Here is a 15,206-nt window from a genome sequence, read left to right as displayed (position 1 = left end):
TCAGGGAGGTTAACTCCTCTGGCCGTTTCTGTTACCTCACTCATTTAGGCCAATTCCATTGCTAACGTTAAATGGCCACCTTCCCCTACCCAAACCTTGAGAATAGTTAGGGAATAAAACCAACGTGCAGCTCAGCTTCCAGAGCCATTTGGTGGTGTCTCAGTTTTGGCCCAAACTGCCCCAGCGGCACCGGGATTTGGGAGAGCGGCTGTTACCAAACAGCGACTTTATCCAGCAGAGAGGTGGAGCCTGTGCCACATGCGCGGTGTTCCCGTTTTCGCAAGCCCACCTCCCCTGCAATAGCCCTTAGCAGATTTGGAAGCACTAACCTGGCTCCTGGACGAGCTCAGCGGGGAGGGAGGAGCAGCAGATCCGTTCAGGTCACAACCGCCCAGGACTGGCATCGCGTGGCACCTCGGGGACGTTCCCATCCTCACGCCGTTCATCTCCCATCACGTGGCTCCAGGGCTGGATAAAGCTGCTAAAAACCTGGAGCGTCTTCTACCCACCCGAAGCCCTGGAGCCTCCAACCCCAACTGCTGTGCGTAACTGCAGATTAACGAGGATCTCCTCACATCAGCGAGGAACGGGAGTGGGTCGGACAATCACCCGAAGGCGAGCGCCTCCCCAAGGCTGTCACCCCGAGCCCGGGCGGCCGGGGCTGCTGGCCAAGGCGCCTGTGGCGCAAACGTGAACTCTGGGATGATGGGGAGGGGGCGGAACAGTGCTTTTGTTTTAGGAGTTGTCTAACTGTCATAAATTTTGCGCTGTGCGCAAAATGTGATTAAATGATAATGAGACTTACCTGCTAGAACCTAGGAATTGTAAAGGCTATGCAGCCGAAACTTAATGTAAAGTAGCTAGTACAATGGAAGTACGGTATAAATTAAAAAAAAAAAAACTATCAAACAGACAGCGCGACTCGTGAGTGCTTTGTTCTTTTTATTATCCTGCCTAAAGTCTCTCCTGTCCATTTCCAAATACAGAGTCTTTTCAGAGACCAACCAGAACCATCTCTTTCAGGACACAACCTCCCTTTAACACCATCCTTGAAAAATCCTTTTTTTTTTTTTCCCCTCTGTGAGACTCTTGAGCAAAATCTCCAAACCATTTTCTCCTGCCTAGACAAACACAGGGCAATAGTCACATCTGCAGGAACTGGAAAAGTGAAAGATATGTCCAAAAAAACGCATCTTAAGAAGATGCGAGTAAGATACCGGAAGGTGCAGGACTAGAGGATGGCCCTTCTCTACCTCCTGAGGTAGCTCTCCAGAAGTTCTCAGTTTACTCCTTTTTCTGACTCAACATCACGACACCAGAGGGTTGTCAACGCTTCACAGGGACTGAGGGGCAGAGTCAGAGTAGGAGAGAGGTTACGTGACCTTACCTAAAAATCACTGTGAGTGTCAATGCCGTGGTCAGTGACGGAAAATCTGGAGTTACAGTCTAGTCCCTCCACTGTTGCTGTGGGTTTAGATTTAGGATTATGCGCAAAATTGCCCCGAGGCCAGGCAAGTTGGCCTCAGGAAAACAAAGACACCCGGCTGAATTAGAAGAGCAGCTGCTTTTTCCCCGTTCGGATATTAAGTTTTAAGGAACCGGTGCCCAGATTACAAGGCTGTTTCATCTGGAAAATCCACTCAAGTTGCCCAACTTGGCTCTGGACTCGAGAGCGATCCTACCGAGAAGGCTGCATTGTAGTAGTTTACTACAGTTGACACCCACTCTAAAAAAGGAATTTTGAACAACTACCAGTTAGAAATCTGGCCTGACTTACAAATGGAGTAATATCTATGATTTTAGCAACACATAAAAAGCAGCAGAACAAAGCAGAGGGAATTCCACCGGTGGGAAGCATGCCTTGATACACAAGCACTTGGTAACTATTTAGAAGCGGTCAGTGTAGCAAAAATTGTCAACTCTTGCAAGCAGTACAGGCTCCATTGCAGTAAGGATGCAACCACGTCTGCTGTATGAAGAAAACCAAACCTTTCCCCATTTTGTCTTAAGATACAATTCCACCCCGGCCAATGTTTCTGCCTTTTTTTCTCCTTGCAATCCTGGTTGGGCTCAACTGATCTGCATTTGAGGCCAGGGAACAATTTTTACTCTGCTTAACGCACTGAGGCTGAAAAGGTAAGTTTGCATAGGAAACACTGAATTTACAGCGTGATTCCTGTGCAGCAGTGGATCATTTACAACGAGTGCTGACTGTTCAAACCAGTGACTAATTATCACAAGAAAGAATTACAATTAACTAGGCAAAAATGAGCTTTTTCTGTGTATTCCTCTAGGTGGTGCCACACTATAGCATGAGAAGACAAGCACAATTACAAGTACAACCATTTTACAAAGCTGTCCCTCCCAGGAGGGCTACACACCCTGTTTATTTTGCCTGCCCTTCCTTTCGGGGTTTCCCCAGAAATAGGTGAGCTTCATACCTTGTCCCACTGGCTCGCCTGTTGTTGCAGAACGTGGCTCCGCAGGTTATTCCTATCACTGTGTCTCTGTCTATGTGAGGAGTAAACCTGCTATGCAAGGCAAAGGGAAGGAACTAAGAGTTTTGACACTTGCTAAAGGAAAGGGATGAGTACAGGGATTCTTATACTTACATCATACTGCTCAGGATCTATATTCTGAGTTCCCTCCTTCAGAAGCAAGTGTGAACATGGCACAGGGGCTCATCCTACCACACGTTATCAATCATTCTAATGCATTACAGCCCTCATCCTACTCTGCCTGTGCACAGGCAGTGCAAAGTCCAGAGCAACAACTAATTAATTAAATTCTTCCTGTTTTCACACTGATAAGACTACTTGGGCTGTAACACATGGTGGTAGATCATCCTAAAATGACCTCATTCTCAGTCCTGCAGGTTGGAGAACCATGACATACATACCCTTTACCTCCGCAATGGAGAAGTAGCATATTTAGCAAATAAAGGTGGTGGTGACAGCAGCTAAGAAATGACACTTAACATTTACAAAGCCATTAACGTGATGGTGGGACTGAAACCCGGGAAGGAGCCGTGCTGCCCACACCCCTGCGCCCTTTGCTCCGCATGCTTCAAAAGAAGAGTCCTTCAGCAAACCCGCTGGCGGCTCAGAATGGAGTCATGAGGCCAAAGTCAAGGCTGTACAGAGTCCAAGGCAAATAGAAGAGAATTTACACTTCCCATATTTCCTCCCGATGGTGCAGAGCTCCCCCTCAAACCTGGCTGGCTTGACACGGTCCTTCTGTCTTCAGAGCCCCTGCAAGTGAGAGAATTCCTCTTGGACCGCAAGCCATTTGACCTTAGTGAAGTGAGGATCCTGATATAATTAGCATGATAACTGACAGAAGGTGAACAAGACTTTAAAAGATCTAGATTTTGGTCTTCTGCACACAAAGTCCTTCCTAGCAGGTGTGGCCCACTGTAGGAAGGCTGAAAGGCTGGCAGATGAAAGCTGTGACTGTTTCCTCATCGCCTACCTTGGTGCCGTTCGTTGCGCTGAGTCCTCTCTGCTATTCCTCCACAGGCACAGCACAGTTTTCCTTGTTTTCTGATGGAATCGCAAGATAGTCTGTCCTGTAGTTGAAGGGAAGGAGGAAACCATGACCTCAGGTGCTACAGTGCAAAAACCAGTCTGGGCCCATTCACCCTTACAGAGATGCTGAATGCCTGTAAGTATCTCTAAGGTAACAAATGTCATGCTCGCAGTAGGAAACGCTCCTTGGCACAGTCAGAACCAGACACTGAGTCTTCCCTACTTCCCTATGCGTACAGCCCCCTCATCATGTGCAAAGAGCGCCCTTATCCAAGCCGAGTATGTACAAAGGTAGGAGTGGGCCAGTATAAAACTCAGAACATCTGCCGTGTCAACTGCACTTCTGGAAACAGCCCTTCCAGGAGAGCAGCTGTGCCCAGTTCCAACCGGGCCGCTTTGGAATCCCACGCGCCGCGGCCACCCTCCCTACCTGGCAAGTGCACTGTCTCTTTTGTGCTCCTAAACGTCAGGATGTTTCCAGATGTACCAAACATCGCTAGAAGCGTGCAATAGCAAAGCTCAGCCTTCTTGCAGCCTGATCTGGACTGAAATATCTGAAGAACCCTTGGAGAACAACTTGCATCTGGAGAGATTTCACACTTACGCATTTTCTTGGGCAGCCTCCTCTGCCTTAGAGACCTTCCTGTAGCAATAGACCATTTCTATCAGCAGCCACAAGGTAAGGAAGACCAGCAGAATATACATCATAATTTCAGAGATGACTGAGGTGAAGTCTTCTCCAGCTGTTAAGAAAAATTAAATAATCTCTGATCATTTACAACACGCAGCTATTGGAGCAGAGCAGCTCCACCGACGCTTTCCACCCTCATGTCATCCTTCCTAACCCACCTGGCCAGAGATACCCGATGCCGCTACACTGTAAGGGTGGAAAAGATGAGGAACGGGTGAAGCTGCCAACACAAGATGCCAGCAGCGATCCCACTGCGTGTTTCCAGTGAGATCAAACATGCTCAATCTTGCATGTGTTTTGTGTTCTCTGCCGCCCACACATTCACACAGGTTGCTCACCGTTAGCCTAACTCATCCTCACTCTGTTTCCTTTGTGCGTCCTACTCGCTGGTGTTACTCGACTGTATTGTGCCACCGGTGATTTGAAAGAGACCAAAACACAGAGGTGCTTGTGGAGAAGAAGGGAAGACAGCAGAAAAAGATGAGGGCTAAAAGCTCTTCTCCCTCTCCAAAGAGAACAGCACAATTCCCCCTGATTTCTAACAAGTCAGGATTTCAGCACTGAACTGAGCACAACCAAGAGGAACAGAAAGACTCGGGAGCACCGCAAAGGGAAGGAGGGATTGGGAGAGGGTGGAAGCACGAGACTGATATCAAAATGGAAAATGAGAGGGAGGGGTTGGAAGCAGAAGCTGTGGCAGCCCTGGCAAAGGCTGTGCTGCAGCATCCAGAGTTGCCAGGGGAGAAGTGAGGCTTCTGAGCAGATAAACTGGAAACCTCTGCTGCTTGTGCCTGCCCAGCTGCTCCCAGCTGTTGCCCCAGCCTGCCAAGCTCATCATACCCTCCAACATTCACACAACCACTCTGCGCCTAAAAAGCTAAGGCACAGCACACGTTCTGCCAGTCCTCATACCCTCCTCCACCACGGTGAGGTGGATCAGTCTGGAGCTTGTGAAGAGCGGTCGGTGAATCTCGAACTCAAACTCCCGGGTGATGTTACAGGTGTAGATACCCGAATCGTTCAAGGTCACGTTTAGCACAGTGATGGATACATCTTGCATGTCTTTACTCCCATTCCACTGTATCCGACCGCTGAAGCGGCTTTGAAATTCATGGTTTGTTTTCCTGTACTCGTAGATCTGTGAGGAAATGCAAAGGGGCATTCTGATTAATGACCGACATGTGTCTCAGACAACACCATGGCACATGCAAGGAACACCACCACCCCCTGGCTACACTCATGTATGTTCTGGGCTATGGCTTCCTTAGTAACAGCAGCTACTCATATTCTATCATCCTTTACCTCAAAACCTCAGACTACTATACAAAAGGCAGAAAACTGAATTATCACAGACACAGAAAAACTAAGGCACAGAAAAACAGAGACACACGTGGATGATGACACAAAAGATCAGCAATGGAACTGAAAGCCAGGATCCCACAGTCTGCCTGTCGGTCACTGCACGAAAATCATCTTAACAAGGAACCACAGAATAAATACAGCGAAGACAAACAGTCATTTTCGGTAAGCCCTGGGATATTCAACTGGAAGGGAAGTGTTGCAGGATAAATATGTCAGTGTGAAAATGATACGTCAGAACAGAGCTTGGGTGGCTTTCACAGACCTAATCTCTTGCAAACTGCTGGACCACAGTTCCCAGCATTAAACTGCCACCCCAGCTCAGTTCCGTTAACATTCTTTGGCTGCCGCTGGCAAATGTATCACCCAGGTCACTGAAAGTGAATTCCCACCTCACTCCTTAGCCCAGTCCCTTCAGTTTTCAGACAGCAGGAGAATATTTGCCATCTTGCCTGGCCCTGCTCAATTGCAATGAAATGCAACCACTGATCTAATGCTTCACACCCGTGTAAAATAGCTAGAAAGAAACATGTGCGCTCAGCTGTTATCTTATTCTCCATTTTACCATTCTTTCCTGAATTCCAGTTGTCCCTCATCTGTATGATTCTTGTTTTGATTCAGTCTGAAAACAAATTTTACCTTTTCCTGACAGGGGTACAAACCAACTCACAATCAGCATACCACCACTGCTTTCCCTGAGGTTAAAAGCAGTAAATCCTGTCCTGCAGATTTATCAGAGCCCAATTTAACCTCCAAAAAACAGCTTTGGGATTCAGAAGTTTCCAAAGAAGGGAGACTTAGTCAAGGGTATCAGGTGTCACTCCATACTTCTGTTTCCCTTCTTGATTTCCTTCCATTCTAGACTTCATGTATTCAAGGAATGGAAATGGGAACTGACATTCATGTATGTACAACCCCAAATGTTTGAACTCGGCAGTACATTCTAGCTTTTCCTGCCACCAGTTCATGTTGTGCCCAAGTGCGGAAATCAGCTAAGCAAGGAAAAGGCACTTTAACTACTGCTCAGAATTGGTGCTGTGGAAACTCTGGGTGAAAATGCTACAAAATCATGAAGATCTGCAACTTAGAGCTGAACTCTCCTTCCCTTACACAGTCTTTTTTGGGATCCTGCTGTGTGACAACCTTATGCTCTCACAGGTACCTTCTGGTTTCTCCCACATGGGTTCACTGGACCGTGTTTCACAGTGAGACTTATGAAAACAAGGGCTCAGCTACCGAACATACATACAGGCTCATCTTTTCCACCCTCTGGCCTGTAGAACCATTCCACCATCGTGCTGGCTGTGACCTCTTCCCTCTTCATGCAGGAGATGCAGAGTAGCTTCATGGACTTGCCTTGGACAGCCTCTGTCTCTGACGGAACTTCAACACATACTGCACAACAAAGACCAGCTGGGGAGAAGGAGCAGCAGAGAAGACAGAGAAGTGTAAGACAAAATCAGAGAGCCATCAGTTATCCACATCTCAGCATTTATGATCACACCATCCCCAACGGGAAACCATTTGATTCATTACTAGCACCCTCTGACAACAGATAAGCCTCAAATGTTAAATTTTACCAAGCTTCCTCCTCCGAGACCTGAATAACTCATAATAATTAACAGAGGGTGATCACTTCATGCAGATTCACCTCTACAGCATCTGCTTTGCCACAACTTTAATTTCTCCCTGTCTAATTAATGCCACTTTAGAGGCATTGTTCATTCTCTCCCATGCATGCTGAGCATGCTCCTCTTCCAGTAGCGATTCCAGTCGGGTGGGAGAGGAAGCCCAGAACTGAGGTGTGCAGGGACAGCTCGCGCTTTGTGCTAAGTTCAAAGGCCTGGATGTTTTAATGTGGCAATTTGTTCAATCCCGACGGGAAGGATTCACCATCCTTCCTGTTTCTAGGTTTCATAAGCAGTACTGGGAAGCGAGGGGCTTGGACTTGAGTAAATTTATCAGCAGGGGAAGTTATTGATTTTACATGATTTCCCGTTCAAAACGCTTCTGACCCGATCTGTGCCAACACCGGCAACTATAAAATATTGCTCTCCCAAACAAGTCAAAAATCATTGGCTGTAAAGCGACATACTTGACAAAACAAGGAATGCTTCAGCACGATATCTCAGACTAAATCCCTGCTGACACTTGTCCCCTGGGCTAAACAGTACTGGGTTCTGTCTGTCCAAACCTGTCTCCAAAGCCTAGAGTTCAGCTCACTGAAGATGCTGACTTTGCTGGCTGCTCCCTCCTCACCAGCATCTGAAATACCATTAACCCATTCTCTCAAGCACTGTGTTATTCTGGGACCTATCCTGGAAATAGATTCCAACCCTCCCGTACTACCAGCTCCATGGGTAATACCAGCTTTCTGGGAGAAATAAGGAAGAAGCTACTGTATCATGCTTTATTCCGGTTAAATTAGATATATACACGCAGATTCGCACCCACACACAGAGCTGTAGGTATACGTGGATATCGAAGGTAGCTGTATTGGCAAAACTAACCAACCTTTCCTTAGTTGCAGAACAAAAACTGTAATAATCGCAATAAGATGATTTACTTCACTTTATATAGACTCCATGTAAAACTAGCACTAACATGCACTGCTTAATGGTTTGCACATCCTCCCTGAAGCAACTAAACGTTAAATTACATTGCAAATTTCAAAACAATAGCAAACAGGAAACAATAAAGAACTTGCATATTAAAGCACATGCTTTGTGCCTTAAGTCTACTTAGCCGTAACATATTTTCTCTGCCCATATTAACTCCATTACATTCATACTAATTCTACATGAATGTCATTCCCTTCTCCTCTTGTAAACAAAAAAGCCACTTCGAAGGCTGGTCTTCACGACAGTGTTAAGGGAAAGCGGCGCTTTAGAGAAGCACCTCTCCTACGAGAAGCAAGCACCAGATTTGGTTGAGAACCTGGCCGGAGACAACACGGAATGGAAGCACTTACCCCAGACCACCAACACGATCGAAGACACGCAAACCAGCCTTGGCAGTGCAGCCATTGTTCTGAGCCAGGAGCGAATCCCAACCTAGGAAGCGGCTTTTTTCGGAAGACGCTGCTGCTCCCCTCCTCGCTGCGTGCACCCGGCGCAACAGGATGCCTCGGGCTGCTCCGCGCCCGCTGGGTGGGATCTGCCGGCGAGAAGGAGCCGAGGGTGGGCGGCAGCCGGGGCTGAGTCGGAGCCGGGGGTGCCCGGGATCCAGCAGGGCTGGGCTCCGCTCCGGGGAGCGCGGCAGCACCACGGACAGGGCCCGGACAGCGCCCGCTCTGCTCCCCGCTCCCGCGGGCGCGGCCGCCGGCTCCGCTGGGCACCGGGCGGCTCCGGCGCGGAGCAGCAGGTGGCTCAGCCCGGGGCTGGGGGGCGGCAGCCGGCGGCCCTTTGTTCTCCGGCCCGGCCGGGGGGAGCGCGCATCGCTGCGCGGGGGCGCAGCTTCCCGGGTGCGCGGAGCCCGGCCCAGCCCGGGCGGGGGGCCCGGCCGGCGGCGGGCATGCGCGGCCGCCTCCCTGCGCCCTCCCCCGGGCTCCTCCCGGCAGCCGGGAAGGGGTCGCGGCTCGGCTGGCCCCGGCTGGCCGGGCTCCTTCGGGTCAGCTCTCGGGCGTTCCCGGCCGCACGGACCTGGAGGAGCTGGAGAGGGGCGTGAGCAGCATCCGTCCAGCCTGCAAAATAAAGCCAAGGGGGGAGCGCGGGGGAGAGTTATCCATGCGGGGTCACTGAGAGGCCTCCACCTCTAATGAGTTTAATACAACCATTTGCACAGCTCTGAAGGTCACAGCTGGAAATACTGGGAAATCCTCTCTCATGTTCAGTCTGATTCCCAGGAGTTTAATGCCAGCAGCAGGCTGGGCTTTCTCTTCTTGGACTGGGGCCACCGTGCCCTGAAGGGCTTCTCCAACTTTGAAGGTCACAGCGGACAGAGAGGCAGAAATGAAGTGCTTGTTAAATGCGCTCTCTCTTTTTAAAGCATCTGCTCTGACGGCAGCTCAATAAACAGCACAATCTATTGAATTAAACCTGACCAACCCCATCAGAGAACAACACGTGAGCAACCTGCAGTGCCAAACCTCAGAGTGCAGACGGCAAGACCCACCCAAACAGGGAAATTCGCAGCCATCCGAAAGCATCAGCTCCCGGCCCTTCAGCCGCACGCAGCATCCGGCTGGGCACCCCATGGCTGGTGCTGGTCACCCAACGGCCGCTGCTGGTCACCCCACGGCGGGTGCCGGGCACCACCGCAGCTCTGTGGCCTCCCAGCACCCCGCAGCACCGCAGGCTCGCTGCTAAGGGCACACACATGCAGGCTGGTCCCTACACTGCTTAGGCAAAGCGGGCACAGAAGAAAGCCAGCCAACATTTCTCCTAGACATCATCGGATCGCGTTTGTACCAGCAAGCTGCATCCAGCATCTGCCAATAACCACACACGGAGCAACTGGCTCCATGTCACTTTTTACAGCCCCTGCTGTGACAAGTCCAAGTAATTCCTAGTTAAGGACGTCTTCCTAGTTCCTTGTTCAGCCTCACTTTACTGACTGGACAGTTACTCTGTGATCTCTGAAACCTTTGCGGCCTTGAAGTATTACAGTAACCAAATCATAAAATCTGACTTTTCGCTGCAGGAGGACAAAACGGCAGCCGCGATACCCAGAGACGATGGAAAGACGTAGCCTCCCACATGAAGCCTTCTGCGCTTTTCTCATTGCCCCTTGCTATCATCACAACTACTCAACAAAAGGAAGGACAGGCTAAGCCATAGGATTTGCTCCTAACTCTTCTGGAACAATCCAGCCTGTGCATGGCAGACGAGCGCTGAGGGTGGTTTTTTTATAGACACAGGAACTACTGGACAATGTTCCTGGCTCTCTCATTTGGCAGCCACCTGTTTCATGAAGAACAGTGGAAATCACATCTGTTCTCAGGAAGCCAAGCGCGCTGCCAGAGAACACAGAGCACGGATCAGCAGAGCTGCGCTGTTTGTGCTACGGCTGCTCTAATTACATCTATTATGGAGAATGTGCCAGCGAGGAGAGCGAGGGGCTGAGAGGATTAAGAGGAGGCAGCAGCTCTACCTCGGTTGGCAGTCGCTGGCTGACCCTTCGTCCTTCCCACTCCCTTCCCAGCACAGCCCTGGTAGAAACAAACCTTTTTCTCCTCTAACCCCAGGCACTCCAGAACTCCCCTGCCAACCAATTTAAATTACACTGACAAACAAACATCCTAAAAAAGGAATGAGTTGTCCCTCAGAATCGCTCGTGTACAGACCTCAAGCACTTCATGCTAGACCAGTCTTCTAGCTGCTATTTAAAGAAGGGAAATTGGACCCAGAGGTGAAGAAAATCTCTGGCGAAACTGGGCTTGGATTTGGGTGGATCGTAATGCAAAAAGCCACCGGCTGGGGAAGCAGATGGAGATCACACCCTCTCCTCCAGCTCTGGAGAAGTTTGCTCTTCACCTAGGGCATGCTTCGTGTACTACAGACAAAACAAAGATGATCTGAAATAAATAAGTGTAGCCAGTCCAGTTTATTAAACTGCCAGAACCCGTTACGTTTTTAGAATAAAAAGGTAACGTAATCTCACTCTTGCTATGACCTGGGCTTAGCTGGGAACTACTCCAATGCCTCCATGTGCCTGTTCCGAACAGGCAACAAACACTGCCCAGCCCTGTTCAGGAAAATCTGCAAATAAACGGGATTCCACATGGGAAGCCTGTTTCGATTTTCAGCTCTGGTATGCAAAGCACATATTCATCAAACCCCATGCAACGCATGGATGCACAGCGGCTCCTTCTCGCCCTAACCCAGCCCTGATGCCTTCGGCGAGCAGGCGGCAGGACAGGCGCAACCCTTGGGGCGCAGGGTGCCCCACACCGCAAAGCTCTCGGCCATTTTGGTACCCCAGGGGAAATGGTGAAGGGAACTGAATGTTGAGAGAGAGAGAGAGAAATCTTGAATGCTGCAAGAAGCAGCCCAACTTATCATGCGGGGGTTGCTATGGCAACCCACCCAGTTAATGCTTTGCAGAAAAAAAAAAAAGGGCAAAAAAAGAAAAAAACGGCTGGCACTTTTGCACAGGCTCAACAAGACGAGGAGATAAAAATAACGTCAGCACCCTGCCCCACACTGATCCCTCACTCGGATGGTCCCCAAGCTGGGCTATGGGAGTGGGGACACAAAGCCTGGGTGTCTGGCCCCCTGTGACAGCCAGCTCGGCAGCCTCCTCTGCCATCCGCAATCACATCAGCTCGCTTCACCGCGAATGTCCCCGGTATTGTGCAGCTAAACACCAGCAAAGCTTGCTCCTTGCACAGCCCCTCCTGACTGTCAGGAGCCAAAACAGACCCACCGCTGGATCAACAACCATCGCAAGGCCACCAGAGCTGTGCAACAACCAAACAACAGCGGAGCGACCCCCTAATGCACGAGTCCTGGAAGAACGGGCAGGAAAAGGGAGAGAGCAGCCTTTGCACGTGCTCGCTGCTGCTGTTACAGAGCAGCCTCTGCCCAGTATGAAACCAGTAACACTTTGCAAAAAAGTCACACAGGATAATGTATACCCATTTAAAAATGTTGGATTTAATGGATGCAGGCATCCTTCCCACACACTTTAAAAACCATTCTACAGTAATCTGTAGCAAGGGAAGACTTCCTAGTTGCCTTTACAGGGTGCCTGGGGGGTTATAAAAGCTCATTCAGTTTTTCTTTTTCACACTCAAGGTTTAAAATGCATTCTCCATGTACCTGCCAACAGCCCATGGTATGCGCTACAGACGACTCCAGCTCTACTCTTCACACATCTTTCCACCTGTAACCTACATTTCCAGCTGATGCACATTTCCCAGTGCTTGGGACTAGTTTGCACTGTTCTTACATGCTATCCCTATACAAATAGCCGCGTTGCATCACTGTTTGCCACATCTATTGCCCCCTGCACATACCCTGTGATTCCTGAAAGCTCTGCTCCACACTCAATAACTGCTGTTTTCTGTCACATCCATGCTGCAGAACCTCTTTCCACTACATACGGATTGTGTATTTCTTGATTTACTGCTGCTACCCAAGCTTGGCTCAGCTTCCTTCGGGCCTGCAAAGGGGCCAACTGATTCCCAAGGCCTCTGGTCTGGATGGGCAATATTCTGACCCCTTAATGCTGGCTGCTTTCCCCTTCTGCTGTCACTAAGGATGGTCCCTTTGCCATCCTCATCTCCCAGAGAAAACACAGGCTGCTCAACATGCCTCTGTTTATCCTTGGCTCTGAGAATTGTTTTCTTTTCAGGAATGAGAAGGACTGGATATTAGAGAGTCCTCCTCTCTGTGAACAAGAATTAAGTGCCCCGGCAAACAGAGCGCCTGAGCTGTTTGTGAGGCTTTGCTGCTTCCCACCGCGGTGCTGCCTGTGCGGCAACACCTCGTCAGACGTGCTCGTCTGGCACGAGCCAAAGCCCACGCACGCACAGGGGACCTGGATCTGTTTGAGCAGCAGGCGCGCTCCGAAGGCTGCACCGAGTATTCTCCCCTCGGTGGCCAAGAAACGCACTGAGCTACGTTCTGCACACGGGTAAGACTTTGTGGTCAGCAGCTAAACAAACACTTTTTTTCAGGCCTTTAATACAGGCGTGTTACTGTATACATCCTGGAAATTCTAAGCCCTGGTGTTCGTCCAGGTACTTTTGGGGTATTGATTTCTGGGACTCGATGCCAACAAAATCAAGTAATGCACAGGCACATGGACAAGCCTGTGTGTACTGTAACTAAAGTGCAGCTTTACCAATCTGCAGTCTAACGAGGTGGCACTTCCACAGGTATGTTTTTAGGCCCCTCCTCAGCTCATTCACTTTAGCAGTGGATGAAAATCCATTAGCGTGTCATGTTGCCACAGACTCATTCACATTACTCACTTAATTTCTGAATTCTTACTGCTAGTAAAACGCAGAAACGCATCAATTATTTTAGCACCATGCAGAGAATGCATTTTTGTAAAGAAAAGCTCGTTCAGCAACTGTTACTGTCTTACCTTGGCTGGAAAGAGAAACTTTTTTGTCTTTGGCTATGTTCTCGAGCTTCCATCTGTGGGTTTCCAGCTTTCTCCTCATAGCACAATCATCATCGTCTGTCATCTAAAACAACAAGCACATATATAATACATTAGACATCACACAAGAGGAAGGAGAAACAGTTTTTCCAGCTTCAGAATTACAGAACTGAAAGGTCTTTTGTCTTCCTGACAGCGAGGGACATCACCCAGTCAAATTCAAAGGGGCTGTGTAATATAGTGGAAGTTACACAGAGCTTTGAATCTGTAAAACGTCACTTTCTTCTTCAAAGCCACCATTTTCAAAAGGAATTCCTTGCTAGCACTTCAGTGTCTAAACAGGCACCTTCTGGCTAGGTATTCTGCTACAGTTTGCTTACTTTTAGTCGTTGTTTTGTTAACTTTAAACAAAGAAACAACCAGGAGAACAAAACAAAGCACAAGCAAAGAAACACAAATTCAGAGTTATTGTAGGTTTCCATCCAGAGGCCAAATACTGTACAGGAGAGATTACACAGAGAAATCTCTAGCGGGGGGCAGGGGACAGAGAACACGTATGTGTAGGTATGTACGTGAGCATGCGTTGCTGTGCCTGGCGCTGTGCAACCCGGGGAAGCGCCGGCACTGTTGTGCAGACCCGGCAGATAGCGCTGTGCCCTCGGCATCGCCCCGGGGAAGCCGAGCTGCTCCGTTGAGATGCTTCTCAGGCAACACGCATCACCCTGGAGCTGCAGAAACCGTGTGGCTGTTCCTGTGCTCTCGTCGTCTTTCTCGCTGCACCCACTTGTCATGGGGGTGCAAACCTACATTCAAGTCATACATGGTAACTGAATCAGCTGCAATAATTAACATTTTGCATGCAAGTGCAAATACTGCTCTTTCACCCCAACCATCTGAAGTTCTTGATGTAGCAAAGCCATGAAATCCTGCAACAGAAGAGCTCTTCTGTTGGTGCCTGTCGAATTCTAAAAGCATTTGGCCATAAAGGACTGAAGTGATGCACAATCTCGGTATGACTTCAGAATTAGATTTCTGTGAGAGGATAAAAGCAAGAGTGATGCGGAAATTCCAGACTAAACCCTGGCACACAGCACCAACTCTGCGCCGCTCCACATCCTTGCCTTGCCTTCCTCCCCTCCATCACTCCTCCTGCCTCCCCACAGGAACCCTCACCTTCTCTGTCATTCTGCTTTGCCTGCGCCTCCCCAACTCGTGTACCATTTCTTTCAAGCCTTACCTGCCCTTGCCACCTCTCAGTGCTGGGCAATTAAATTACTCTTTGCTCCATGGAGCCTCTAAATATCAGGTGGTTTACATTAAGCAGAAAGGACACTACACAAAAATAGACTGTATTGCATGAGGTAACCAATTACAGTGAGTCATTACATACTATATAAAATGCTGGCTTTGGCTATAATTAAAAAACCCAGTGCTCTAAGAATGAATCTGTAACTGTTGATATCAGGTACAGATCTCAGTGTGTTCTGACAGATACCAGCCAGTTCTTCAAGATAAAAAAAATAATTTTTAAAAAAATGTCTGTGAGATCAGACAAGCTGGAAGGCGCAGGGAATAAT

General features: G+C 49.1%; 2 protein-coding genes across 2 annotated transcripts in view; one reads left to right on the top strand and one right to left on the bottom strand.

Annotated features, from left to right (window-relative positions):
• Nucleotides 1-958: 958 nt before the first annotated feature.
• Nucleotides 959-13,683, bottom strand: SCN3B (sodium voltage-gated channel beta subunit 3). Its single transcript, XM_065652095.1, has 7 exons — nt 13,612-13,683; nt 8,549-8,733; nt 6,827-6,990; nt 5,131-5,356; nt 4,132-4,270; nt 3,472-3,568; nt 959-3,251 (listed from the first exon to the last, which is right to left on the bottom strand). Exons 2-6 carry the CDS (start codon nt 8,601-8,603, stop codon nt 3,505-3,507), a joined length of 648 nt encoding a protein of 215 aa, XP_065508167.1. The 5' UTR covers nt 8,604-8,733; nt 13,612-13,683; the 3' UTR covers nt 959-3,251; nt 3,472-3,504.
• The window catches only part of ATP12A (ATPase H+/K+ transporting non-gastric alpha2 subunit), a 41,815-nt gene continuing 35,307 nt past the window's right edge, over nt 8,699-15,206 (top strand). Inside the window, exon 1 of the mRNA XM_065651889.1 lies at nt 8,699-9,239. Coding sequence (XP_065507961.1) covers nt 8,699-9,239 — 541 coding nt within the window. The remainder of the gene's footprint in view (nt 9,240-15,206) is intronic.

Source organism: Caloenas nicobarica, chromosome 26 (genome assembly GCF_036013445.1).
Source record: "Caloenas nicobarica isolate bCalNic1 chromosome 26, bCalNic1.hap1, whole genome shotgun sequence".
Taxonomy (NCBI): domain Eukaryota; kingdom Metazoa; phylum Chordata; class Aves; order Columbiformes; family Columbidae; genus Caloenas; species Caloenas nicobarica.
This window is presented reverse-complemented; position numbering and strand designations above follow the sequence as displayed.